The sequence below is a fragment of the Parus major genome, chromosome 5, assembly GCF_001522545.3.
Source record: "Parus major isolate Abel chromosome 5, Parus_major1.1, whole genome shotgun sequence".
NCBI classification, from domain to species: Eukaryota; Metazoa; Chordata; class Aves; order Passeriformes; family Paridae; genus Parus; species Parus major.
The window spans coordinates 45,145,917-45,172,341 of NC_031774.1; the positions used below are offsets into that span (position 1 = coordinate 45,145,917).

General features: G+C 37.0%; 1 protein-coding gene across 2 annotated transcripts in view; it reads left to right on the forward strand.

Annotated features, from left to right (window-relative positions):
* Positions 1-25,509, forward strand: part of TDP1 (tyrosyl-DNA phosphodiesterase 1) — a 45,094-nt gene extending 19,585 nt beyond the window's left edge. For both annotated transcript variants that reach the window (XM_015630652.1, XM_015630654.2), the window contains exons 13-16: positions 2,938-3,045; positions 4,574-4,676; positions 14,018-14,132; positions 25,011-25,509. In XM_015630652.1, coding sequence (XP_015486138.1) covers positions 2,938-3,045; positions 4,574-4,676; positions 14,018-14,132; positions 25,011-25,084 — 400 coding nt within the window. In that variant the 3' untranslated portion in view covers positions 25,085-25,509. The remainder of the gene's footprint in view (positions 1-2,937; positions 3,046-4,573; positions 4,677-14,017; positions 14,133-25,010) is intronic.
* Positions 25,510-26,425: the final 916 nt, after the last annotated feature.

Genomic DNA, 26,425 nt, shown 5'->3' on the forward strand with positions numbered 1-26,425 from the left:
TGTAGCAAATGATTACTAGACTACTTTGTTAGAATAGCTACTGTACAAACAGTCATTTGCAGTTTTCACTCTAGTATTATTGCTTGGTTTTCCTTCCAGTCTTACTAATTTATGAGGACAGATTTGCAATGATTAATAATTTTTGCTAATTGCTACTTTCAAAACATTTAATCAGCTTTAATAGTAGATAAAATATTGTATTTTAATGTTCCTTTTAATTGATTGGTTTTTAATATCATGTGCCTTATGTTTGTGCAGTTACTTTGTCAAATTTTTATTTTCAAAGAGTGGAAGAAGTTGGTTTGACAAGAGTTTGTTTGATATATGCCTGACAAGTCCATCATGATTATTGTATTAGAGCTTTGTGTGTTCTTTAGATTTATAAAGTTTTTAATAACTTTGGAGTTTTCTTCTCAGTTTGCAGAAGTACAGTGTTGTTCCCCCTAAAATCATAAAAGATGAGAGAGCATCTATACAGAGAGCATAATGTTCTCTTAGGTTGAAACTAAGGCTATGAGTTGTTCTAATGCTGCTCAAGCCTTGTTGCCAGTATCTAAAGATAGACTTGAAGTAAGAGAACTAAATGCTGAAAGAGGTGGTGGTATAGAAAATTAGTTATTCCTGTCTCTGTTCATGAGTTGGGTATGTTTGTACAGTTAAATTTTCAGGACTTTTTGATGGTTTAGTACTAGCCTGCAGCTCAGCACCACAAAGCCACTTACTTGGCCTCTCCCACCCTCCTTCCCACCCCTCTAGTGGGATAGAGGAGAGAATCCTAAGAGTAAATTGGGAAAACTTTCGGGTTGAAGTAAAGACAGGTTATTAATAAAGCAAAAGCTGCTCATACAAGCAAAGCAAAATTAGTCTTTTCACCATGCTCCATGGGCAGACAGGTTTTCAGTCGCCCCCAGGAAAGCAGTTGCTCTATTGTGCCTAATTGTTACTTGGGAAGATAAAGGCCATCACCCCCTTCTTCCCTCAACTTCATGTGCTGAGTATAATGGTCTGGAATATTCCTTTGGTCAGCCAGAGTCAGCTGTCCTGCCTGTGTCCCCTCCCAGCCTATTTGCTGGCTGGGTGGTGTGAGAGGCAGAAAAGGCTGTGTGTAAGTGATAGCTGAAATATCTGTGTCTTCGTGCTACTTCCAACACAAATCCAGACAATAGCCCCATAGTAGCCAGTATGGAGAAAATTAACTATATCCCAGCCAAAACTAGAGTGCATTTTCCCCTTTTAATCCTTCTATGTTTGTGCTGCCCTACTAGGGAAAACATGGCCAAAATACATGGTCCCCTTTGTGATTTTTACTTTCTAAAATAGGAGTTTCAATCACTTTTGATTAAATCAATATAGGTAATAGATAGAAGCGGTATTACTCTTGTTAAGGCACACTACTTGTATCTGTTGTAAGATATGGAGGCAAAAAAGCAAAAAATTATTCTGAGATAGTATCTCAGAATAACTGCAATTAGTGATGAGGGGAAACGTTTGTCCTGAACTAAAGCACTGAGGTAAATGTAAAGAAGATAAATTTTAAGTTCCCAGTTCTACTATTTTTCCTGTTTTTCATTCTTACCATTTTATTGGAGTTACCTGATTACTTTTGTCTCACAAATTTAAAGATGCTTGCCTTAAGTGTCCGTTTAGTGAGAGAAAAGCTATTAACCAGGGTGGCTGAGTCATGATTCTGCTTTGAAATCTGTATGTATGGAAAGTATGGATTTTGTAGGGGAAGACAACTTTAGTCAGATAATTCTGTATTATATATATCTTAATCTGCCCTATAGAAACAGACTTTGATATGGCTTGCATTAAAATATAAAGCAGTCTAGTTTGCATCAAATGTGCAGTGTTTCACCTCTTACCCTTTAAGAATACAGGACCAGTTCTCAGGTTTGTTTGGTTTTTTTTTTTCATTCATCAAGGGAAATAGGGTTGTTAAAGTAACTAGGTCCTCACCCATGAAATACAAAGACTCTAAGTTTTAAGTGCACTGTATATAAGTGTTAGTCCTGGAAGTTAACACAGGTAAATAATTCCAGCCCTTCCAAGTCAGTCTACTCAGGCTTTTAGAGGAACACAGTGCACTTAAATTTTTCAGACTTAACTGATTCTTTTTGATTTGCCTATTCAAAGAGAATGCCAAGATAGGGAAACAGGATTGTGACACCTGAAACCACTCCTCCTTCAAATCTGGGGAAAGACATGTCTCTGGGTGAAGGAAGGTGTGTTAAGAAGCTTTCTTCCTGAATTGAGATGAGGGTTAGCAGCTGTGAACAGAAAGGGCTTCTTAGTGCCATGACTACATACCTTCAGTTATGTATGTATGTTTACTGCTTGCTTACAATTTAGTTGTGTAACATTGATTCAATGACTTGTTGTTTTAAACTAGTTTTTTTGTATACACATAGATATGATCTCTTAAACCCTCAAATTTCTCAGTGGTGTAGAGGCACAGAAAGGGGAAAAGTAGCGACAGCAACCTACAGTTGCTTCCTGCTTTTATGTCATGGAGAGTAAATTGTAATAAACTTGGGGAATTCTGTGAGGTTTAGTTTGGTGCCAAACTCAGTTGTGTAAAGTCATAACCATTGATAGTCTTCAAAGAAGATATATTGGCCAGAAATTTAGACTTGGTTCCTTGAGTGCTATCTGGAACAGAGGAATGGAAAAACTTGTTAGGAGAACCTGACACACTGAGGAGAATATCTCTCTGGTTTGGTTGTAAGGAAAAAAAGCCCTGCCCTTCTGACTGCTAGTGGAATTGGTAACAGTTGTGTTAAACGTAGTATTTTCAGATTTTTCACTAGGAGAAATAATTTTTGAGTGTGACAAATATAAGCAGTGTTCCTGAAATCATGGCACTGTAATATGGTGAATGTTTTTTAGACCTCAAAATAAAACCATATGTGAAGAGAATTCCTTTTGCTTTTCTAGCAAATGGTCAGCAGAAGTCACAGGTCGAACTCACGCTATACCTCACATTAAGACATACATGAGACTCTCTCCTGACTTCCAGAAGATTGCATGGTTCCTGGTAACAAGGTAAACATCTAACCAGTACAGCTCTCAGTTAAGAACTTTATATATGGGGGTTTTTTGTCAGCTGCTGGCCCAGGGAAGTCACTTCCACAGCCCTCATAATACTTCAATTAGTGATAGGAATTTTTGTCCATATTTAATGTTTCTCCATTGCATTACCCTTTTTGAGGCTGCAGATTGAAATTATTATGTCAGGAACTGTTGGTAATCACACTAAAATCTTGTCTGAGTTGTGACTGACAGTTTTGGGGTTCAACACCAACGAAAATGATAAATATTTTTAAATCTTGGGTCAAGTTTCTTAAAGTTATGCTGGTGTGTGGTATGAATATGTTGGTTTCTACAAAATAGAGTTTGGGTTAGCTGAAGTTATCCTTGGGCTGCCCTACTGTTATAAAACACACAGATACCTGGAATTAGGAATCTGATCTTTTGTCAATTGAGTTGTTTAGCAGTCTGCCTTGAAGTATAAGCTTTATATTTCTGTTATTAAAGAAGCCAAAAGAGGAAGCAAGAAATTTCTAGAATTGAAAGAGTCTGTCTTGTTGTGAATTAGAAATACAGATATGTTTCAGTTTTGCCAAAACTGATTTTTATGCTACCCTATATTTTACAGATTATTATCTGTCCTTACTCTTAAATGCTCAGTTACTTTAATTTTTTTTTCTTTATATTGGGTCTCTTCAAATTTCATCACTCATTGATATGGTTGTCTGCAATAGTGGTAGTGATTAATGTGTTCTTAAAAAGGTTTTAAGTCATTTACATGTGATGCTCACTCCACCTAATACAGAAAATAATGGTTGCTTTATTTTCTTCTCCTGTTTCTTCTGTTCCACCATTTGCTGTTACCAAACAGCATCTGCTGTGTCCATCAGTTCAAAACATAGTGTGTAAATTTTTTACTGTGCTATAGAAGTAGGTTTTCACAACAGAATTGTGTATATTTTTTGATTTCCAAATTGCTCTACTTTGTAGTAGATGCTGATGAAAGATTAACTACAGCATGGTGCTGAATAGCAAATTGAAACAAAAACCTCTTTAATAAGTATTTGTTTTCATAAATAGATCAAAGAACAAAATGCCAAGAGCAAAAGATGCTGTTTAACACTCTGTACTAAAATGTAAAATGCAAACCCGCTCTGTACTAAATGTATTGTAACTAGTCATAATTGAAGTAGCCTTTAATTTCCTTAGGTCATCAAATTGAAGCTATTTACCATTACCAAATTCCTTTCTGAAATGTGCAGAGAAGATTCAAAAGGCTGAATTTGTCTCGTAGATTTGTGTGACAGAAATAGGCTTGTATAATTATCCACATGTGTTGTATGAATGCCTTTCTACATATTGTCTCTGTTGCTCCCACTGTGCTGTAAAAATAGAAATAAGGAATAACAACCAAGTCATTTTTGTGAGAAGACTATTCTGATTGAGTTTAAGTTCTTCTGCTAGAAGGATTTGCTACACTGTTATTTAAGTGTTTTCTGCCCTGAAGATTGTGCCCATTAATATGTTTTGTTTCTCTTTGCAGTGCCAATCTATCTAAAGCAGCCTGGGGAGCTCTGGAGAAAAATGGCAGCCAACTGATGATCCGTTCTTATGAACTTGGAGTTCTTTTCTTGCCTTCAGCATTTGTAAGTTCATAGTTCAAGCACAAATCCTGAGATATTAAAAAAATCTGCAAATATTTATGAATACAAGCATAACTGAATAATCCCATCAGGAGGTTCTGTATTTCCAGATTAGAAAATTAATAGGAAATGGAATTTGTGAGATGTTCATAGGGTCTTGTTTTCCTGCACAGTAGGTATGGATTTGGTATTGCTGTGACTTCTTTCCTCTTACTGACAAGTAATATTTCAAAATACAATTTTAAAATTGTAACATATACTCTAAATGTTACTGGAAAGGACCACATCTCTTCTTTTGTGCTTTTTAATACTAGGCTGTGAGTGCATATTCACACTGAGGTAAGGTGCATGCATTGTAACTTGAGAAACGAATCCTAATGTTGCACCAGTCCCTGTTATTGCTGGTGCATTTCTCTGAAATGCATTTTGCAGTCATGTGACTCTCTTAACATCAAGTTCCCTATTGAACTACACCTGCTGGTTTTTAGCCCTCTACAAAATCCTGCGATAGAAAGTCCTTAATTGTACATTGTATTTAAGAAAAAAACTTCCCTTCTTTGTTTAGGTTGGGTTTTGTCTTATTACCTGATGGGGGAGATGTGAGTTTTTTGTTGTATGGCTGATTCCTTCTACTCTCTGGTGGTCTGATAGTACCAAAATGTTCTCAACAGCAGTTAGTCTATGACTACAAACCATTCAAACTTCTTCCTATGTGAAATTTCTTCTGGTCAGGGAAGAAACTGCAAGTTACTCTGAAAAAGTATTTGTATGCTAAAAGTCCTTAGAAATATTTTGCTGATGAAGAGTATTTATTTCCTAGATAACATTCACAGATGATCACATAATGTTCTGTCATTTCTACTGATTAGTAATGTAGTCCCAAATGAATATTTACTAATATTATGACATTGTAAAAATGTTTGCCTACCATAACTGGATAATTGTACTCTCCTGAGATTGCATATTAAGATTGATGGTTTCTGACTGCAGCTAAATAACTCCTGTGTCTCACTCTTGGCATTTATAATGAGTTTGCATAGTAGTGAGGTCTCTGATATCATGAACCTTAGAGATGTTTTTCTCCAGCATGGTTTATGTGGAAGAAAACATGTTTATCAGAGAGCAAAACAAGAAAAATCCTACAGCTTCTTATAGTTGGAAGCACTGTTTTTTGTATCAATGAGCTCTAAAATAATGAAATAACCATTTGTGTAAACAACCATAAATAACAGAATAATGAACCATTGGGCAAACAAAGTTGTACAGAAATTTGGCTTTCAACAGCAGTTTACCTGAAAGGGATAAATTAATGTTATTGGAAGTTGGCTACTCCAACTTCCAGCTGGCTAACTCCAAGTGTTGCCAAGCAAAGAATTTATGGTACTGGTATATTTGTACCTAGTAAATGATGGGTTTTATATAAACACAACTGATCACCAAATGACGCAGTCATCTAACGTAATTTGGGTTGTTCTAACCCTGGTTTTTCTGTGCATACATCAAATGGGTGGAAAATCAGGAATATTTGAAATAGTTTTTTTTCCAGGAATGACCATACCTGTTTTCGATCTTGCTAATCTGCAAACTTTTCACTTAAAAAACTCATTGAAACAACAAAAACCCCTCCCACTACTCTCCTCTCCTCCAAACCCCTGTGAGAAACACTTGGCTTGCACTCTATCATGAATCTTGCAGAATTCTCTCTGCTTTTTTATAAACTCCTTTTAAGTACTGGAAGGCTGAAATGAGAAGCCTTCTCTTTACCAGGCTTAACAATCCCAACTTTCTCAGCATGTCTTTGTAGGAGAGGTGCTCCAGCCCTCTAATGATCTTTATGGCCGTTCTGTGGACTTGCTCTAACAGGTCTGTGCTGGGGACCCCAGAGCTGGATGCAGCACTGCAGGTGAGAGCAGAGGAGCGAAATCCCCTTCCTTGCCCAGCTGGTCACACTGCTTTGGATGCAGCCCAATTGGGCACAATTGGCTTTCTGGGCTTCAAGTGCCAGGTTGTGTCTGGTCTGTACCCCAAGTCCTCCTCCACAGGGCTGCTCTCAGTGACCTCTCTCAGTCTGTGCTCCTTTCTGGGATTTCCCTGATCCAGGTACAGCACCTTGCTCTTGATTTTGTTGAAGCTAATGAGGTTCTTGTGGGCCTGTTTCTTGAGCTTGTCCAGCTTCCTGTGGATGGCATTCCATCCTTCAAATGTTTCAGCTGCACCACTAAGCTTGCTGTCATAGACAAGCTTGCTGAGGGAGCACTCAGTCCTGCCATCTGTGTTATTGGTAAAGATGCTGAAGAGCACCACTCCCAAGACAGCACTGAGGAACATCACTTGTCACCAGCGTCCACTTGGATATAGAACCATTGGCCACAACTTTCTGGCTGTCTTCACTCCCTTAGTTGTACTGGCATCAGTGTTCAGTGAATTCCTTTTCTCTTAAACCAGCTCAGACTGGCCAAAACAAAACAGGACAGGTTTTCAAAGTCATTCCATGAACCAGCTCAACATGGTCAAGTGAGGGCTAATGCAAGGAAGAAGTAGGAAGGACGAATTCAAGGGGCAGAAATGTGAGCGGGGAAATCATATTGAGGTAACCTTCTTTTGGCCTGGTTTTGGAACCAGACCTTGCGGAGAATGATGGTTCATGAAATTTTGGATAGAAAATAGGAATAAAGAGCGAAGATCTGGGTAAGAAAAGCATAATGTGCAGTATGAAGTAGAACCAAGCTTCCAGAGCTTTCCCTTTTTGTCTCTCTGGTTACTTTAAAGTAGTCATTGTTGGGGGAGTAGAAGGCTTTACTTTACCATATCAAAGGAGCCCTCAAAACTCAGTGGTCAAAAGCAGACACTTGTGGAAAAATATAAATGCCAGGCATTTATGTAGTAGTTTGTCCCTGCATATTTCATGACTTAGAAGCCTATTCTGTGAGCATCTCTTGTCTTCTCTTAAATGTCTGTAGGCTTTTGGCAGTCACAATCTGCTTTGGCTGAGTTTCACAATGTAATAATGTCACATGAAGCAGTGTTCTGAAAGTTACTCATTTGAAGTTTTTTTCTTCTTGGATTGAAAGATGCAAGAACCATGTGATCCCTAATCATCCTTTTCATACCTCTATTTCCAGACACCTTTATCTTTGTCTAGACTCAAGAGTTCTTATCCTGCTCAGTTTTTCCTAGAGGGGAATTCTCCCAGTTTCCTACATATTGATAATTAATTGTGAGGACTGGCAACCAGAAGAGAACAAGTTACCTTAGTCACATGATATGATATACGTGGGAGCAAAGCAGGGAGAAACACGGCAGCTGCTTTTCTTTCTTCACTGAGAAGTGCTTGTAGAGACTCTTGGTAACAAGGAGGTAATTAGACAATACTGACACTGGGCTTACGTACATGCAGTCATCTGATATTCAAGTTGCAGTGCTTAATTTTTTAATTTCTTACTCATATGTCCTGCAGTGAACTGTACATGAAAAGTGCTTCTTTGATAATTTAGTCTGCTTGTCACACTAGTTCATTGTGGTTTTAGAATGCTATGTGGCAGAGTAGCTTTAAGTGAAGGTAACAGAGAAGTGGGAATAGACTAAATTTTTTAGAAACAGAAAAGTTTGTTTACAGCTAAAGTGATGCAAAGTATAAACTACATGAAGTGCTTTGAAATATAACTGAGCTTTCCTAAGCCACAAGGGACTCACCGTGCCCTAGCTATCAAAATGCTGATTTAATACTGCAAGTTTCTGATAGTTCTGTTTCTTTAGGTTATTTCATGCAGTTTTATCTGCATGAAATACAGTCATGACATGTATTCTGGTAGAAGTTAAGACTTAGCATCATAGAATCACAGCATCATTTAGGCTGGAAAAAAAAAAAACCTTTAAATCATATAATCCAACCATTAAAATATCCCTCGCAGTGATGGAAATTGAACCCATGTCCCAGAAGAGATTGGAGCCTTAATCCAGCATCTGGGACTACTTGCCCACACTACCCTGCTGTATTTGCATAGCATGCACTTAATGTCACTTATCTTAAGAACTCCTCTATCTCTACAGTTAGTGCTTTCTATTTTCTGCTGAATACAAATTTGGAAGTGGATCGTTCCTCACTTGCTATCAGCTGACTGCCAGTTTTTGTCTTTTTTAAAAAATGCTTCCAGAATTATGCTTTGAGGTTGGGTCTTGGCCTGGTGTGCTAATACAGACTCTCAGAATTATGTTGAATGGTTGTTCTCAATACAGCAGCAGCTGTTATCATTTACAGTCCAGTGTTTAGGGAAAAATCAGCTGATGCTGGCATTAGATCACAAGCTTCTACTGAGTGAAAGATAATGTTCATGAGAAAGATTGTCCTGTGTTTGAACTACATTTCCCTTTCCATCTCTTTTTCTCACCTCCTACATCTACACTCTCTTTTTCAACTTGCTCTTTCAGCTGCTGGGGATTCCTTTCCAGAGGCTGAGATAAAGTACATCTTTAACAGGTAAAACATGTAGTGAGAACACAATGACCAAAAAGGATAGAGTTCCGGGAAGCATGTTCCGGTAATTAGTTTGTTTGAAAAATCTTGGAAGTGACTAATGGAAAGCCTTTTAAGTAAATGGTTCTTCCTCACAGCTTCTGTGTCTGATAAGATGCTAAGATAAATTGAGCTTGACCTGTACAATAGTATAAAAATTTGTGAAATACTTTAATCTTTTTAGAGGTTTGTTGAATATAATACTGGCTCAGTCAGCTTTTAGAAATACAAGTTTAGAGAAATATAATAGATGCTATTAAACTGAAAACTTACCCATAGTTGCCTACCTAATGCTATCAAATCCTGCAATTATATCTAGATAATCAAACTCAGACAACTAACAGCAGTATTTCAGATTCTGAAGTGCTGTATTTGATGGTGAATACTCTCTGGAGTGAAGTACTGTTTTGTAGTTGACTCTGGGGCTGGATGTATGAACTGAATCTGGATGAGAGAGCAGGCAGGCACTATTCCATGTGATTTTCAGAAGTGAACTGCTTTAATTTTTGCTGCATTCAAATAACTGAGCCAGGCACCTTCAGTCATAGCTCAACTTAGAGCAGAACCAAAATCAATTCAGTTAAGCTCTTTGACTGTAACATAACATCCAAGGCAATGTAGTACCACTTTCTTCTTTGGTTTCTCTAGCTTTATATGAAGTCTTTGATCCCATGTAAAATAGAGTGGGAAAGCTAATACAATGCAAGTAAACTTAGATTTTATATGTCGACTTCAGGATGTTAAGCGTTGCGTTAAGTGTTCACAGAAATGCCACAAGGTTTTCAAATTCCAGTGTTAAAGATGCCCAGATACATACTTTCCAAACCAAAAAACTTTGGGCTCAGATACCTGAGTCTATCACTGTATGCTTCCTAAAAAAAAAATAATCTTCTGATACAGTTGAATAAAGCACTCTTTTGAATAACTGCGCCTAGTGTTGAGGAAGGATTTTGCTGTGTATTCTGCTGGCCACTGTAAAGTTCATGTGCATCTTTAATTCTCTGCTGCCCAAACTAGGAAGTTTTTAAGTAGTTTTGCCAAAGAGGACTATTTTTCTGTTTACTGGAGTTGGAAACAGTAGTCCCATAATCATCCAGTGGGATAATCAGGTGTCTCCTGTTAAAAGTTACTTCAATAGGATCAAAATACTGTAATGGTATCAGTTTTAATTCCCACTTTAATAGGGCTAGCAATTCTTACCTTTATCGTATATGATTTTTTTTTTTATGGCCTGCAGTCTGCTTTGTGTTTGGGGCAAAAAAACTCAAAAGCTGGAAGGCAGTATTTTAAAAGCTGTTAAATTTCCTTTCCCCATTCTTCCCAATGACTGCTTTTTCAATGATATATGATGTGAAGGTTCTAATAGAAACCATATCAGCACCTAAAGTTTCATAAGTACAAAAAAATTCTTTCCCAATTGAGATATGTATTTATTAACATTTCAAAATGAATTGCTGTAAGCATCAGTCAAAGACCAAAATAAAGCTACAGAGGGAAAAATTCTGAAAGAATAGAATATGGCTGAGGAAAACTTAAAAGTCAGACAAAATTATTTTAGGCAAGATCCTGCTGTTTTGTTTTTTGGAAATAGCAATGAGAGCTGTCAACAATCAGGAAATGTACAAAACAAAGTGTGTGACTTACTTCAATTTCTGTGTGAAGATCGACACATGAGTTATTTTTAAAAGCATGTGAATCTCCTCAGAGAGCCTTGTTAAAGAATGTATTCAACAAACTAGATGGTTACTCCAGGGTGTCTTGAGGAAAACTAAACGTCTTTTCTTAGATGAATATTTCCTGAATGGAAGATCTCTATAGGTTAAATTCTGACAGGCAAATAAACCAGTTTTGGGACAAACTGGTGGAGTCAAGCAGCATTGGTGGACAGCATCAGAGTCTTTCAGAGGAGAGGAAAATATAATTGCTTAATACCGAGGAAGAGCAAGACAAAGAAAAGCAAAATTATAGAACAAGAGAAGGAAGCAAAATGCCTGAAAAGAAATGCTGAAGAAATAACAGACATGGAATGTAGAAGATATTAAGCAGAAATAAAAATATTGCTAGGTTGAAGAAAATGATGGGTAACAAGGGGGGGGGGGAAAAAACTGATGAAAAATGTCCTTGCTTTGTAGGTCGAGGCTGAAGTAGTTTTTGTTTTACTCTGGGCTTTGTGATAGCAAGGGTTTCACAAATGCCCAACTCAGATGGTGCCAGGCAGCAGCTTTGTAATTTTGGTGGTATTGAGGAGGTATATGAAGTTTATTGTAGCACAAGAGCCATCTCACAATACAGCAGAGAAACCTTCTCTGCTGTTCCACTTTTCTTTCATAGGTGATGTAGAAGACAAGAGAGCTCACAGGATATCTGGGCAATCAGACCACATATATGTCACATACATGCTGACAATTTAAATGTCATTTTGTGTATCTAGGAATACACATCACCCAGACCCTCCCAACAGCTGCAACCTGACTGCTGTGAGTTATGAAAAAATCTCATCACCACTTACTGAGTTCCTATTGTTTGTGAGCTATAGAATCCCTGGAATATGTCATGGTTTTTCCACTACAAATGATTCTTTGCATTTTTACATTAAATTTCTACCAATACCTGAGTGATTCAAATTCATTGGAAGTAAGACTATACAACTTGATTGTTGCATTTTGTCTAAGTAATTATGATTTTTTTCCAGTCATTTTCAAACTCTTAGATGTTTATGAGCTGTAAAAAATAATCTTGCATATTTACATTGGTTTGTTTTGAACATAGCACTTCTTTACCTCAAGGCTAAGCTCCACAAAATGTTGTAGCCTGGTTTTAATGAAGACTTGTCAAAATAGCTGACTTAAATGGTATAAGAAAGGGAAGTTCGAACTGAATTTTCTTTCATACAGTCCTTTAGCATTTGTTTGTTCTTTCATTTAAAAGGCAATGGCTTTTGCCTAATCCTTCTTAGTGTTTCTTAAATCATAACCTATAGTTTGCTCTTACTGTAGGTCATGAGACAAAAGATGCATATATATTCCAAAGGAGATTCTTGAATGGACTTGCTAGAACTGCTGTCTGACATTGTCTTTGGCAGCTCTTAATTGTCTAGGTTGCTATTCTTCTTTAATATTGAAGAAAAAGGCATGAGGCTGCCTTGATTCCCATGCTTTGTTTGGTCATGTGGATGTTGCTGTCTCCAGCTTAGAATGGTAACATTGTGTAAAACTTCAGTCAAGAAAGACTTGCAGTGTGTTATATAGATGGGACTCTCCATTCCGATAGTGTGTGTGTTTGAATACCACAGGATATTTAGTGGTAACTAAAATACTTGCTTGTACTGTCACATAACAGTAATGCTGTAAAACTCAGACTGCTGGACCACAGAGCTTGAATAAAGTGTAAATTAATATTTGGACATGAGCTGATGATGTGTGCTCACAGCCTGGAAAGCCAGTTGTGTCGCGGGCTGCATCCAAAGCAGCGTGGCCAAGCAGGGCAAGGGAGGGGATTCTGCGCCTCTGCTCTGCCCTGGTGAGATCCCACCTGCAGTGCTGCATCCAGCTCTGGGGTCCCAGCACAGGAAGGACCTGTTGGACTGAGTCCAGAGGAGAGACATAGAAATGGGCAGAGCTGGAGCACCTCTCTTATGAGGAAACACAGAGAGAACTTGGGACACTTCAGCCTGGAGAAGAGAAGGCTCCAAGGAAATTTTATTGTGGGCTTATAAGAATGATGGGGACAGAATTTTTGTATAGGAGCTGTAGGGACAGGACAAGGGGCAGTGGCTCTAAACTGGAAGAGGGTACATTTAGACTAGCTGTGAGGGTAGGGGAACATTGGCACAGATTGCCCTGAGAGGTGGTAGATCCCTGGGAACATTCAGGATCAGGCTAGGTGGGGTTCTGAGCAACCTGCTACTAGTGGAAAATGTCCCTGCCCAGTGTACAGGGATTGAACTAGATGACCTTTGAAGATCCATTCCAACCCAAACTATTCTATAGTATAAATAAACAAAAAAACTTGATAGTCTTTATATTTCTAGCCTGTTCTAATCAAACTGTATTTGATTGACAGTAATCTATTTCAAACCTCAGAACTAAGAGATTTTGCTTTTGTCTAACTCACTACAGTTGGGATCCAGTTCCTCTGGAGAAGTAGCTAAGCAATACCATCTGCCCAAGTTACTTGAATCGCTTTAAATCTCTCTGCCTTTGTACTGTATTGCATTTTTTCTTTTTGTAATCCTTAACCTTGTTTGACAGTAATGCTGTCATTCTAATATAAGTGTAGTCTTTGAAGTTTTAGTGCAAGCAGTTTCAAATCTTCATCAATTTTTTTGTGTATGTGGATGATGTTACCCAAGATGTCTGAAAAGCACAGATTTGAAGACTTGCTTCTATAACACAAAGCGATTTCTGGTTTAGTCCGTGAAACATACTGAGCATCTAATTAATGTGGTCAGAATGAAACTAAGCAGCAAAGACAAATTTCTAGAAGCTTTTCACTTCAGTTAAATATTAAATGCTGAAGGAGTTCACCTAGTGAACATGAAAATACATTGGTATATGTGTAAGTGCTTGAGGAGGCAGAACATATCCAGTATGGACACACACGTGAGGCCAAGCCAATGGATGCAAAAAAAAGAGGAAAGCTGAAATAGTAGAAGTAAGAGAAGCTGAGTTTTTAAGACATGAAGGTGCTTCATGAAATATCTTATCTCGGTAAAGGAGGCAAAAGGTTTTGTTCATTAAAATAGCTCACTGAGAAAACATCTATTGTAGATTAAGTGTGTCTTTTTCCTCAGAAACTAATAAATCTTCTGTATTTTTCCCTTCTTTCATAGGGATTGGACAGAGGTTACTTTCATGTAGGACAGAAAAAGCTGCCAGAAAGGAAAGATTCAGCAGCATATTTTCCTGTACCTTATGACTTGCCACCAGAACAGTATGGAAGCAAAGGTAAGCTGTAACTTTGGAAGAAAAGTACGTTCTACATGAAGCAAGCTAATTGAGTAACTCTGAGTCAATTGAATACTGCTGTGTTCCAAAGATTTGACTTTTTTGTGATGTGATTGTATGTGATTTAGTATCAGTTCTATGTTCTGCTTGTGACTTCAAAGAAAGCAACTATAAGGTTCTTTATTCTAATATTTTTCTTTACAGTTTAAGTTTTGGATCAATAACTTCAATGCTAGTTTATATTCCTCTTTTGTGGTTTTTTTATGTGTTAAGAAAATAGATATTCTTTATGGAATCAAAATGGTTTTTTACAGAACTAATAGGGGAGGGAGTGTTGAAAAGGGAATATTTGGAAGAGAGCAGTCATGAGCTAAAAACAGCCCTCTGGAAGCGGAATGTGAAACAAATACTCTAGTGCAAATGTGAAAGAATTGCTGTAAATCAGAAGAAAGAAAAGCTGGTTTTGCTCCATTCCGTATTTCATAGGTTATATTTCATAATACTTGAAGAGGTGTACAAAATCTCAACTGTCTCAGTTTCTGAGATCATCTCTAGAACATGCAAATCAGGAAAGTGCTAAGTGAGTGTGGCTGTGGGGTAATGGCTGAAAAATATAAAAATATATTGAGGATAATGTTGATGTGCAACCTGCAGTATTTGGGAAGAGGAAATTTTTATCTTTTTGTCCTTAAAGCTAATGTCAAAAGATTGTAACTAACTTCCTTTTTGAGAAGCCTTGATCTAAGAAAGGCAGCATCTAGAACAGAGCTTGAAATAGGAGTAACACAGATAATTTAAGGAAACGAAAATATTTCAATAAATCTTTGAACTAATGAATGATGTGGGGAGAAAGAACATATGAAAACTTAGAAGTTCAATAGACTTTATAGTAGAGTCTTACATAGTAAATAAAAGTGAAGGCACAGGATGATTGAAGCTCTGCTGCAGGATCAGTCTGTGAGCTTGATGCTTCTTCCTGTAAGATGTAAGTAGAAGTAAGATGGTTTCACCAGCATATTCTACATTAGGTGACCTGTAGTAAACACCAACCATGAGGCTTCCTCTGTTGGCTTGAGCTCTGGTTTTTTACCTGTACACTTTCACTCATCACTGCTTTTCAAACACAACTCTGTGCAGTTAATCCACATTTTTCTATATGTTGGAAAGCCCCCATCTTCCTTCCTTCTGGACAGTCTGCAGCCATGGATTGATGTATCATGTGATACAGGCCACCGAGTCTCAATGATACTGATTAAATCTTTCTAGCTGTACAGTGGCTCCTAGCTCTTGTTTGCTATCCATGCTGCGTGCATTGGTGTAAAGCCATGACAGCTAGGCTGTTGTTTTTTAGAGGAGCAGGCCCTAAGTGCTTTGCAGCATTTCACAGGTATTTTCCTGTGGTTCCTAATGCAGCAGCAGCAGCCCTTGGCTCCTGTGTGTTTTTCAAAACTCCATCTTCTTCCACTACTACATCTAGACTAAAGCCCTTACTTGAATTTCTGGCCAGCTTGTTGGCAAAGAGGCACACAGCCCACTTACACAGGTGAATCTCTTCAGCTTCCCACAAGCCTGGCTTCTCACCATTAGACCCATGGCCATACAAGTCCAAACCTTAAATACGGCTACACTGTCAGGCATTTACCTCCTCAGTATTATGCATGTTCTGTAGCTTCTGGAAGGATGGATTGTTCTGCTCTAAGAGCTTACTACTTACCTAAAAGACCTCTTAAGTGGTTTTAGTTTTTCCAGAGAAAAATACTGGTCTGATGTAGAAATGATAATGCAAACTGTTCTGCTGTTTGATTCAGTATAAAAGACACTGGCTGACTACTGTTAATGTCATGTCAGGGAGTGGAGGCAGGGATTGGGCTTATGAGCTAAGGACAGGGTAGGAATATACTACAGCTACATCAACTGGCTGGGATATGTATGCACTGTCTGCTTGTTAACCAATGCTCAAACTGGGTTTAGGAAGATTTTTCGAAGAGGTTATACTTAAATTTTTGGAGATTTTAAAACAAAGATTAACAGAGTCCATGTGTGTTCTCAAATGTTTCATATACTATCTTCCTTTTGCATAAATGTACTTGTATAGTTCATATTGTCCTTGGTTTAATTCCAACATTTAGCCCGTTTTGTCAGTGAATTTTATGCATATTTTAACTAAATGTAAAGATTTTTTTCCAAATAAGTTTTTTCACTTTCTGCATGGAAAACTTACTTCTCTAGAGAACCAGTTTGACTTTCTCTGGTGATATGTGCAGAATTCAGGTTGTCTAGGCTTTGGCAGTGGAAATGAAGTCAGATGCCTATGCTGTTTCATATATCTTTCCTGAATATTCTGTTTCAGTTTGTCAGCCTCCTGGTGGAAAAGATGTTGAAAGAATTCCCATGTTGAGGGATGGACTCATAAAATAATCTGTCCTTAACAATACAGTTGTCAACTCCCAAACTCTCTGGAGTGTGATATAAATAGATTTATTTTAATAAAGTCTTGAGAAGCAAAAATGCAAGTAATTATCCTTTCCCCAAAGAAACCATATTGACTGATCCTTATAATTGAAGGAGAAAAGGCTCTGGGGGATTTTCCATGAGCTCAGATTCTCTAACCATGGGAAAACAAAGTATGCTTTCATATAATCAGAAAAGTCCTGTTAGGGACAGGAGGAAGGAGTAGTGGGAAGAATAGTAAAGAGATAGTCAGGAGCAGGGCCATGCATTTGTTACAAAGTTCTACTTGGAAGATTCCAAAATTTAACAAAATATATTGTTTTTTCCTGTACTTGTACAAATTCTAATAATGGTTCAGATATGATTAGACGATTCTATTATTATATAATGTAAAAAAATGAAAGAGAAGTGGTTTCCTCATTTGTGGAAATAATTTAATTGCAGAGATTCTTTGTCATTCTGTCACAAAGGCTCTCTGTCATACTGATTGCTTTTTATCATATTGGAAAGGACTTCAGCATGAAAATGGTTACAGTGAAATAAAGGCATATTGAAAAGTAATAAAATAGATCTCAGGACATACAATGATAAACTTAGCAGTAAATGATGTAAGTAACTTTTCTCAGCCATAATAATTCATGAGGTTGATCCACAACCTTTTAAAGTCCATTAAGTTCAATAGTAATTAAATAATTTGGCCTCTGTCCTACTTTTCTTGCACCAATATAACAGGGAGAAAAAATATTAAAAGGTCTTATCCTACCTTGCCTGCTTTGCCTCATTATTCAGTGGGTTTCATTCTAAAACTCAAATTTTAGGCAAAACGGAAAAATAGGATCACTTGGAGAAAAATCCATAAAGATTTTCTTTCTGGTTTTCTTCCAAAGATTTCTAAGGAGTGTAAGTTGAGATCATTATGAGATAGATAGATAGATAGATAGACAGACAAACAGATAGATAGATAACTTACTGGATTTGTATTGGTTTTCTCTCCTAGAGATGGATTGTCCCTCACTGAAACACAGTCATTGGCTTACCTGCACTCATTGAAGGGCTCATTGGTGTTAAGATGTCACCAGTAGGGAAGTTATAATATGATGCATATTTAAAATTCTGCCATTACTTTCATTTAGTTTGCAGCTGTATTTCAGACTTACACGGAGACATATTGTACAATACATGAACAGGTAAACTCTACCTACTTCTGCCAGCCCGAGTCATTTGATCTCCCTGAAACAGATGAAGAGTAGAATTTACCTGAGTCTCAAACCAGAGCTGGTAGTAGCATAGGAACGTGAAGTTGCAGTGGGTAGTTTGTAAGATTTAATCTGTGGGAGAAATCAAACCAGAAATATTTTAAGTAGCTTATTTTGACTACATAGGATGATTAAAAAAAAAAAAATCAAAGCTACCCACAAACTCTATAATGCTTAGAAAAGTATGTTTGGACCTAAAAAATATCTAGAAAATGATTATATAATCAATTAGCTCAATGAATAGTGAATCTATGGCTTGTATGTATTGTAAAATACATTGTTGTAGTATAGTGCACTATTTCGGGCTTCATTTGGTGTTTTTCCTAGTGAATTTCTAGTTATAGATAAGTGATGAGATTTATGTTTAATTGGCTCTGGTTTGCCCCTTTGTTATGGAGACTTCAGCAAGTGAAACATTTTTCTGCATTATTATTCTGTCAGATTTTAGATTTATTAATCAGGTGTACTTGTTGCAGAACTTTTAAGTGCTATTGAAAAGGGGATGAACTAAAAATATATCTATCAGCAGTTTTTTGAGCTATGACTGGGTTATAAGCAGGAATTTATAAAAGCTTTTTTTGAGCTCTTAGTTAAAAATGCTCTGAAACTTCTTAAACCCTCTAGAAGAGAACCTTAAAAAATAGTGGGGTAAATGAGTTCTAATAATCAAGTTGTTTCTCATTTAATTTTCTCTTAAGTGTATATATTCAGATCAAAGAAAGAAATTATTAGTTCATTAGTAGTATATAGAACATAAATGTGTATGCAAGAAAATAAGACAGGTTCCAGCTCAGTTGAGATGAATCTAGAGTGAAGTTATATATTAGTCTAATTTATAAATTAGTCTCTGTACATGCTAATTACATTAATTACCTTAGATGTTTTGCCCTTCATTGAAGATTTCTTTTCCGAACAATTCCCAAAACTTGTAAAAATGTATTAAGATGCATTTCATTATGTTCCTGTGGGAAAATCTATTTTACCCTTGGTAACTGGGGGCTAAAGCTGTCAAATCTCATGCTGGAAAAATGGTGAGGAGGCTGCAAAAAATGGTGGGGAAATGAGATGAAAATTACCTTTAATACAAGTTCAGGCATTGTGCAGAAATTGACAGTCCACTTAATTCATTAGTTCTCTAGCTGAAGTTTTCAACCTCTGACAGCTGTGATTTCGTTAAGGATGCACATAAGGATCTTTAACAACATTGCTCACAAGAACAGCTCGCTCTCCCTTTTGAAGGGCCCTGTTCAATGTTCCATTGCCACACTTACATGGAAAAGCAAATTGACCTTCTTCTTTTAACTTCAGATATTCAGTGCTTGTTATTTTGTCTGATTTTCAACGAGTGGGAATTGGGAGTATGGTGAAATTACATTTGGTAAATATTTATAATGATTTCAGGAAACTATAGTAACACTGCATCTCATTTATTACATACAGCGTGTTATGCTGGATAAAAGGAAGAAAGACTTTATGGCATATATTTGCCTCCAGCTCTGGTAGGCTTAGGTATTTGTGTTTAACCTGTTAGCTGAAGAGTAAAAAGAATTTTCATTTATCCTGCTTTGTTCTAGTGGCACAGTGCTTAAAAGTAGGGATCAGTGTTTTGTCCAGCAGAGCTATAGGAGTTCATTGTTACTCTGAGCTCCCTCCCAGGGACTTGCTGTATCCTCAGGAGGTCATATAAGTTCTGGGAAAATGTCACTGTATGTGGTCTCTACCTTTCTCTCACCTTTGTCTCTTGTTCCGTGTTCTAGAATGCTCAACTACTTTCTCTGTCAAGTAGTTAACATATTTTTAAAGAAATCAAGATAGAAGACTTCTGGGAAAGTAATATTTTTCAGTATCCACCTTGTTTTTTCTAATTAATGTTGCATAACTGCTTGAAACCTGTATACTTTCTGGGGTAAAAACTTTCACTTTCTAGGTGAAAGAACTAGACTAGAAACGTCCTGTATGAATTTTTAGAGAACTTCAGTATGGTGCCTAATATAGTACAAAATCTAAGAAAATAGCCTTTCTTCTTAGTAGATGTCAACTAGAAGCTAGTCCAGTTTCTAGTGATTTTTAATACATTGAACAGAAAATATTTCACTTATTTAACATTCAGAGCAATGGTAAATATAAATCAGAGTATGTTTAGAAGTTTAGTTTTCAAATCTTCAAGCAACAAGTTTATACTGTCATTGTAAATCATAGCCCAGAGTGAGGAAGCCAGGGTTGGAACCAATTTCATTCATCTCAGTTTCGTTCCTTGGCAGAACCAAAAGCATTATTATTTATTGGTAAGCCTGCACTTTGAGACTGAAGCTCTCATAATGCAGCTTGACATCAGAAACTGCTTCAGAGAACCTCCCAGAGTCCAAGTGTAACATTTGAGTACACTTGTTCTCCCAGCTGCTTATTATGATTGTGAAGAAATTAGCACTTTGCATGAGAAGGAACTCAAGTTCCAGAGTCACTATTTAGTTTTGTGTAATGTTGTGATCTGATTGAAGACTTGAAGGCCAGAAGGAGCCACTTGATTGTCTGATTTGCCACATGATACTTCTTTGAGCTCAAACTTATGCTTGGCTGAGGGAGACCTGCTTCAGATTATTAGGTGAGAGCACTCTCATGAGATGGCAGATGCACCAGATGGTTGGTATTTTGCTTCAACAGTTGGTCAATTCAAGAATTTTAAAACGCAGTTTGGCTTGTGTATTCTTTTTCAGGGCAGATATATGATGCCCAGTCTAGTTTTGGAACTTAAGTGATTTGAGCCATCCTGTGCAGAGTGCAAGATTGGTAGTTGAAGTCTGAGGAAATTAACAGTATGACATCCTGACACATCAGAGTTAAGTTTGCACAGAGGACTTTTACCTGGCCATTTTTCCTTCAGACTATTTTTTCACAAATGCTTTAAATTACTAGCACAAAGGAGTTATATTATGCATTATTATATGATGCAACATATTAGTATATTATTATTAATACTAATACAAATATTAAAATATTAAAAATATTAATATATTTATATAGTAAATAAATAACTATCATATATTAATATATACTAATACTTATATTAATAATATATAGATATATTATGTTATTATTATATATAGCATTATTATATTAATTTATATTATGCAACATTACTTGCATGTTTCCTGGCTGCAGAGAATAACATGAATATTTTACATCTGGCAATTTTAAAATAAAGAGTAAGATCATTGCTATTCTGATGTGACAAAGGACCTCATTAATTTTTAGTAGACAACATCTGTTGCATGCAACATGTACATTATTAAGTCTTTTCACATTGCTGTTTTGAGCAACTGCAGTTGATCACCTCCAATTGCTGAGCAGCAGAAGGCCATTTGTGGGCAGCACATCTTTAGGGCAAAGCATTTAAAGAATTAAAAAAAAATAATTCTAGTAGCTGACAGTACTACTCAGTATCTAGATAAATAAATCATATAGATACATCAATCTCCTGAAGGCCTCTGTAGTTAACCAGCAGATTCAGTCTGTCATAATAAAAAAGACTATCACAAAGCTCAGTGTGTCAATGATACGAAGATAAATAAAACCTAGAGATCAACAGTACGATTGAGAGTTCCTTGAAAGGGAAGCTGAAAATTATCTAGTCTGGTGTTTGGGTATCATGCACACAATAGCCTGTCTTCCTTAGCAAGATATCACTATAAATAAAATTTCTTTTGTCTTTAATAGTGCTCAGATTTTTGTTTTCTTGTAGAATCTTTCTAATGAGTACTGTGACTTTGTTGTATAACATTTTGGTTGTATAACATTATCTTCTCATTGAGCTCCCATCATCACATCTCAGTTGCAATATTGCTATTATCTGTCTTACCAATACAAGTTGCTTGCTGTAGTTGAGGAATTTCTCTTCATTTGTGATTTAGATATTACACAGTTTACTGACTGAGAAAATCATCTGTTGTGTGGAGGGAACTTGAAACTTCTAATTCACAAGTATATCAAGGTTTTTTTTATAACAATTTGGGGGAAGTTTCAGAAAAGTTCAAAATACTTTTTTTTTTTTTTCCCCCTGAGCACTTTGAGAAACAAAGTAAATCCAGTGTTTGAAACTGTAGTTCTGGGTTATTCTTTTTTTCCCCCAAACTCCTAGTGGTCATTGTCTTGGCCTTCAGAAATTGTCACTTCATTTGTGAATATTCATACAGATCCCACATCTATTCCCCATCTGCCTTTCCTCCTTCTTGAGCTCTTTATGATTTTTGCATTGAGAAGAACAAGATTAGTTCATTTTCAAATGCCATGCTCATCCAGAGGGAGGGGACAAGAGAGATTGAAGTGTGCACTTTTTGCAAACACTTAAGGAAGAACTTTCCAGATTCATGCAGCAGGGAGTGAGTTTGCTAAGTATATGTAGAATGACTTGAAGAAGTCTGGTTATTTGTAACCTTTCTATATATGTGAATACTTATTGCTTTGAAGCTACCTTTTTCAATTAAGTAGAAGTATGAATCCAGTCTCTGGGTATAGAAGTCAACCAGGAATTCTCTCATCCAGATCTCCACTCAGTGCAAAAGACACCCATAGGAAGAGGATCACAAAGGTGCTTTCATTATGTTTTATACTTTACTATTCAGTTGCATGTTCCTGGTTTTGACTGTACTGCCATCTGTCATATTTATGAGAACATGAAGGCTTGAGCTGGCCTGCCAGCATGGATTCTTTGAGTGATACTCAGGTGTTACTCAAAAAGAACTTGTCTTGTTCTCCAGAGCCTCTCTACCTTTAAGTAAAATGTAGTAATCTATTCAGTTGTGAGAGAATGTTCAAAAATCTGAGTATAACTGAAATAGTGCTCCTCCTGAGCTTTCATGTAGTGTTTAAGTAGCAACAGGACTGGAATAGCCCCATTTATTTTACTGATTGCTGAGTCTGCTGCTGGAGTTCTGCTGGTTATAAATGAGGTGAGAGCAAAGCGGTGGTACCGGCCTAGTAGATAACACTAACTCCAGTGAGGTGCAGTTGAGACAAAGTTGGCATATCAGAAATGAAGCACTGATCTTGAAATGTGTGGAAGGTAAGTATGTTAAGGACACTTTAAAAATTATTTAATGGGGCTTTTGTTTCCTCCCCTCCAAGAAGATAAAAGGAATTAACTTTGAGAAGCTTGGCAGTCATTTTCATGTGCAACAGCAAGCAGCTACCATCATATGGTATATGTACACAGTCTTTGTCTTGCTGATACAGATACTGTTAAAAGTGATGAATAATTTTAAATTGAACCTGACATTTTATAAATAACTGAATTATAATTTGTATTAGCAGTAGTTCTACACATGACTTACTGTAGTAGTGTCAGCTGTTCTATAAAATTAACAGTATCCCATTAATGGAGCAAAGATCAAATGCAATAGTCCAAAGTACAATAATAGCTACCTTGAGCAGATTTTATTTAGATAGCTACAATTAGAAAGAACTAAATTAGATATTGAGGCCTCTCAGCATGCTTTAAGGGGGTGACTGAAGTTATTTCTGTACATCTTAAGTTTGCCCGCATGTTTTGCTGAATTAAGCAGAGTAACTGCCAGATGGTAGGGAAGTAGGGAAGATGGATAGGTCTAAGCTGCATAATGTACTCTTGAGTGACAGATTCCAGTGCTTGAGTGGGATTGGATTTATTCTGATGTCACAGATAGAGGTCAGTGTTCAAATCTGAATGTATTTTTGAAATCCTCAGTGCTTTTCCCAACATTTGCTTTATTCTGTACCCATTTTTTTAACTGTTAATGCTTACTATCTGGTAAGGAATTCACCTAAAATACAAAAAGTACACATGGGTCTCCAGCAGGGGACTGATAAAACAAGCTTAGGGAAATAATGGTGCTACTCTTTTTTTCTTTTTAAGAGATGACTTAAACTCTAGATATCTTGCAGTTGAGCCAGAAAGTTAAGTGCTATCGTTTCTTCTGGTTTCTGATGCCTTTTGTTTTTATATGCTTTGAAATCAGCTGTCCACTCTAACAAAAAATGAACCAACTACCCAACTCCTCTCTTCCTTCTGTAAACAGACACATTTTAAAACATTTGCATAGTTGGGATATGTTTTACTGCAATGTACAGAACTGCAGTATGAGAATTAAGGACACTCTAGAAGTGAGTAATAAGTACTTAGCAGCAACGGTCCCTCTGCCCCACGTTTAATTGCTGTGGTACTTGTCACAGTGTGCTGTTGTGTAATTTACATAACCTTTCATTTTCTTACTCTCCTTGCAACAGTTATTCTCACTTCCTATATTGTCAGAATTGTCATTGGATCCTGTAAATTTAATATTGGATAAAATTAATCTCAATCAGTAGCTATTCCTGTCATCCTTGGTACAATTCAGTTTGATCTATATATATATTACAGATTAATGTCATTGTATTCCTTCAGGGCTCATTTTCTACATGGAGAGAAGAAGCAGGCTAGATTTATATCAATTTCTTAATTGAGAAAACTCACTGAAAAAACAGTTAAAGAAATTTTCACCTTTTCAGTAAGAGTAGCCTGCAAGAAGTAGAATAATACCTTGGATTCATAGAACAGCTGCATTTCTGCCACATCTAGATAGGAGGAAGAGCACAGAGCAGGTTGCAGCGCTAGCAGCTAACTCCTGCTGTGTTGCCTTTCCTCTTTCCCAAGACTGGAAAGAAGTGGGAGGGAGCTGTGGTGAAAACCTGTTGCTCATCTGAAGGTGTAACATTTGAAGAACTGAGGTGTCTTTCTTAAGTACTGAATTCTTACTGTCTCTGTGGAAAATATTAATATATTACAGTGCTTATTTATAATTCCATTGAGTTAAGAGAGATGCAGCACAAAACTTGCTGGCACTAGACAAACCAAATTTGGCTGCATTACTGTACTTCTATATTGTCCGAAATGCAATTCTTATACAGCTGGTGAGCATTTTGGGTTATAACTATACTTAAAATATCTGGGGGGAAAGCAAAGCCTTTTGAAAACTCTGTATCTTCCAGTTAAAAAAAATTGAACAAAAATTTCCACTAAACTGAAATTGCACATAATGTTATCTGAAAATCAGTGGGAATTTTGACTTTCTGCTTCCTCCAAAGGAAAAAGAGGAAGAGAACTAAATTTTGCATTTTATAAATTAATTTGTCATGAGTATGTTTTTGTTTTGATTTACAGATCAGCCGTGGATTTGGAATATTCCTTACACTGATGCCCCTGATACACATGGAAATATGTGGGTTCCGTCATAAATATTTCCAGTACTCTGTGATGTTCCACTTGCTGACACTGAGCCTGCCGTGCTACTTGCAAAAACTCCTTGTTTCTGTTCTGTAAGCTGTAATGTCTGCTATATTGGCTAATTTGTAGTTGAAACATTAAAATGTTAATAAGGGAGAGATCTTTGGAGAATCTATAACCGTATTATTACAAGTGAACCTTCTTTTTTGAATACCTTTTTATATGCTTTTTCTTTACTGTGGTTCCTAATATAGTTTTCAAGATGAGAACTGTTCTCAGAGAGTCTCTCTGCATTTTTAGCTGTAATTAATTTAAAAATTACTGTTCTGTGAGACTGTCAGTTCTTCCAGTAACTTCTTCCAGTTATTCCAGTAACTGGAATAAAAGTTGTTATATGTAAAATTAAAATAAAAATAAAGGCAACCTTGTTAATATATGCTTTGTTCTGTCTTCTAAATGTGTACATTTCAGATTGGGCTGGGACTTGTATCTTGCAAGTGTACTACCAGGTGTTCTGTAAAATCAGTGGCATTCCATTAACAGAACACATTGCTTGTATCAAAAATAGTGTGGCCAGCAGGACCAGGGCAGTGATTGTTCCCCCATACTCAGCACTTGTGACGCCACACCTCGAGTGCTGTGTCCAGTTCATGCTGTGTGTCCAGTGCTGTGTCCCTCATGACAAGAAAGACATTGAGGGGCTGGAACATGTCCTGAGTAGGGAAGTGGATGGAGCTGGTGGAGGGTGTGGAGCACAAGTTGTCTGAGGAGTAACTGAAGAGCTAGGAATATTTAGTATGGAGAAAAGGAGTCTCAGTGGAGAATTTACTGTTTCTACAATTACCTGCAAGGAGGTTGTAGCCAGGTGGGAATCAGCCTCTTCTCCCAGGTAACAAGCGAAGGGACAAGAGGAGCTTTAAGTTTCACCAGGGAAGGTTTAGATTGGATATTAGGGAAAAATACTTCCCTGAGGGTTGACAGGCATTGGAGCAGACTGCCCAGGGATGTGGTGGATGTATTAAAAGATAATGTGGATGTAACACTCAGTGATATGGGTAGAGTTGGTAATATTTTGCTAATGTGTGGACTAAATCATCTTAAATCACAGAATCACTAGGTTGGAAGAGATCTTCAAGATCATACCCTAGCACCTCGACTAAACTGTGGCACCAAGTGCCACATCCAGTCTTCTTTTAAACGCATCCAGGGATGGTGACTGCAGCACCTCTCCAGGCAGACCATTCCAGTACTTTATCACTTTCTGTAAAAAAACTTTCTCCTAACATCCAACCTATATTTCCCTTGGCACAGCTTAAGACTCATTAAGCTTGTGTCCTCTCATTCTGTCAGTT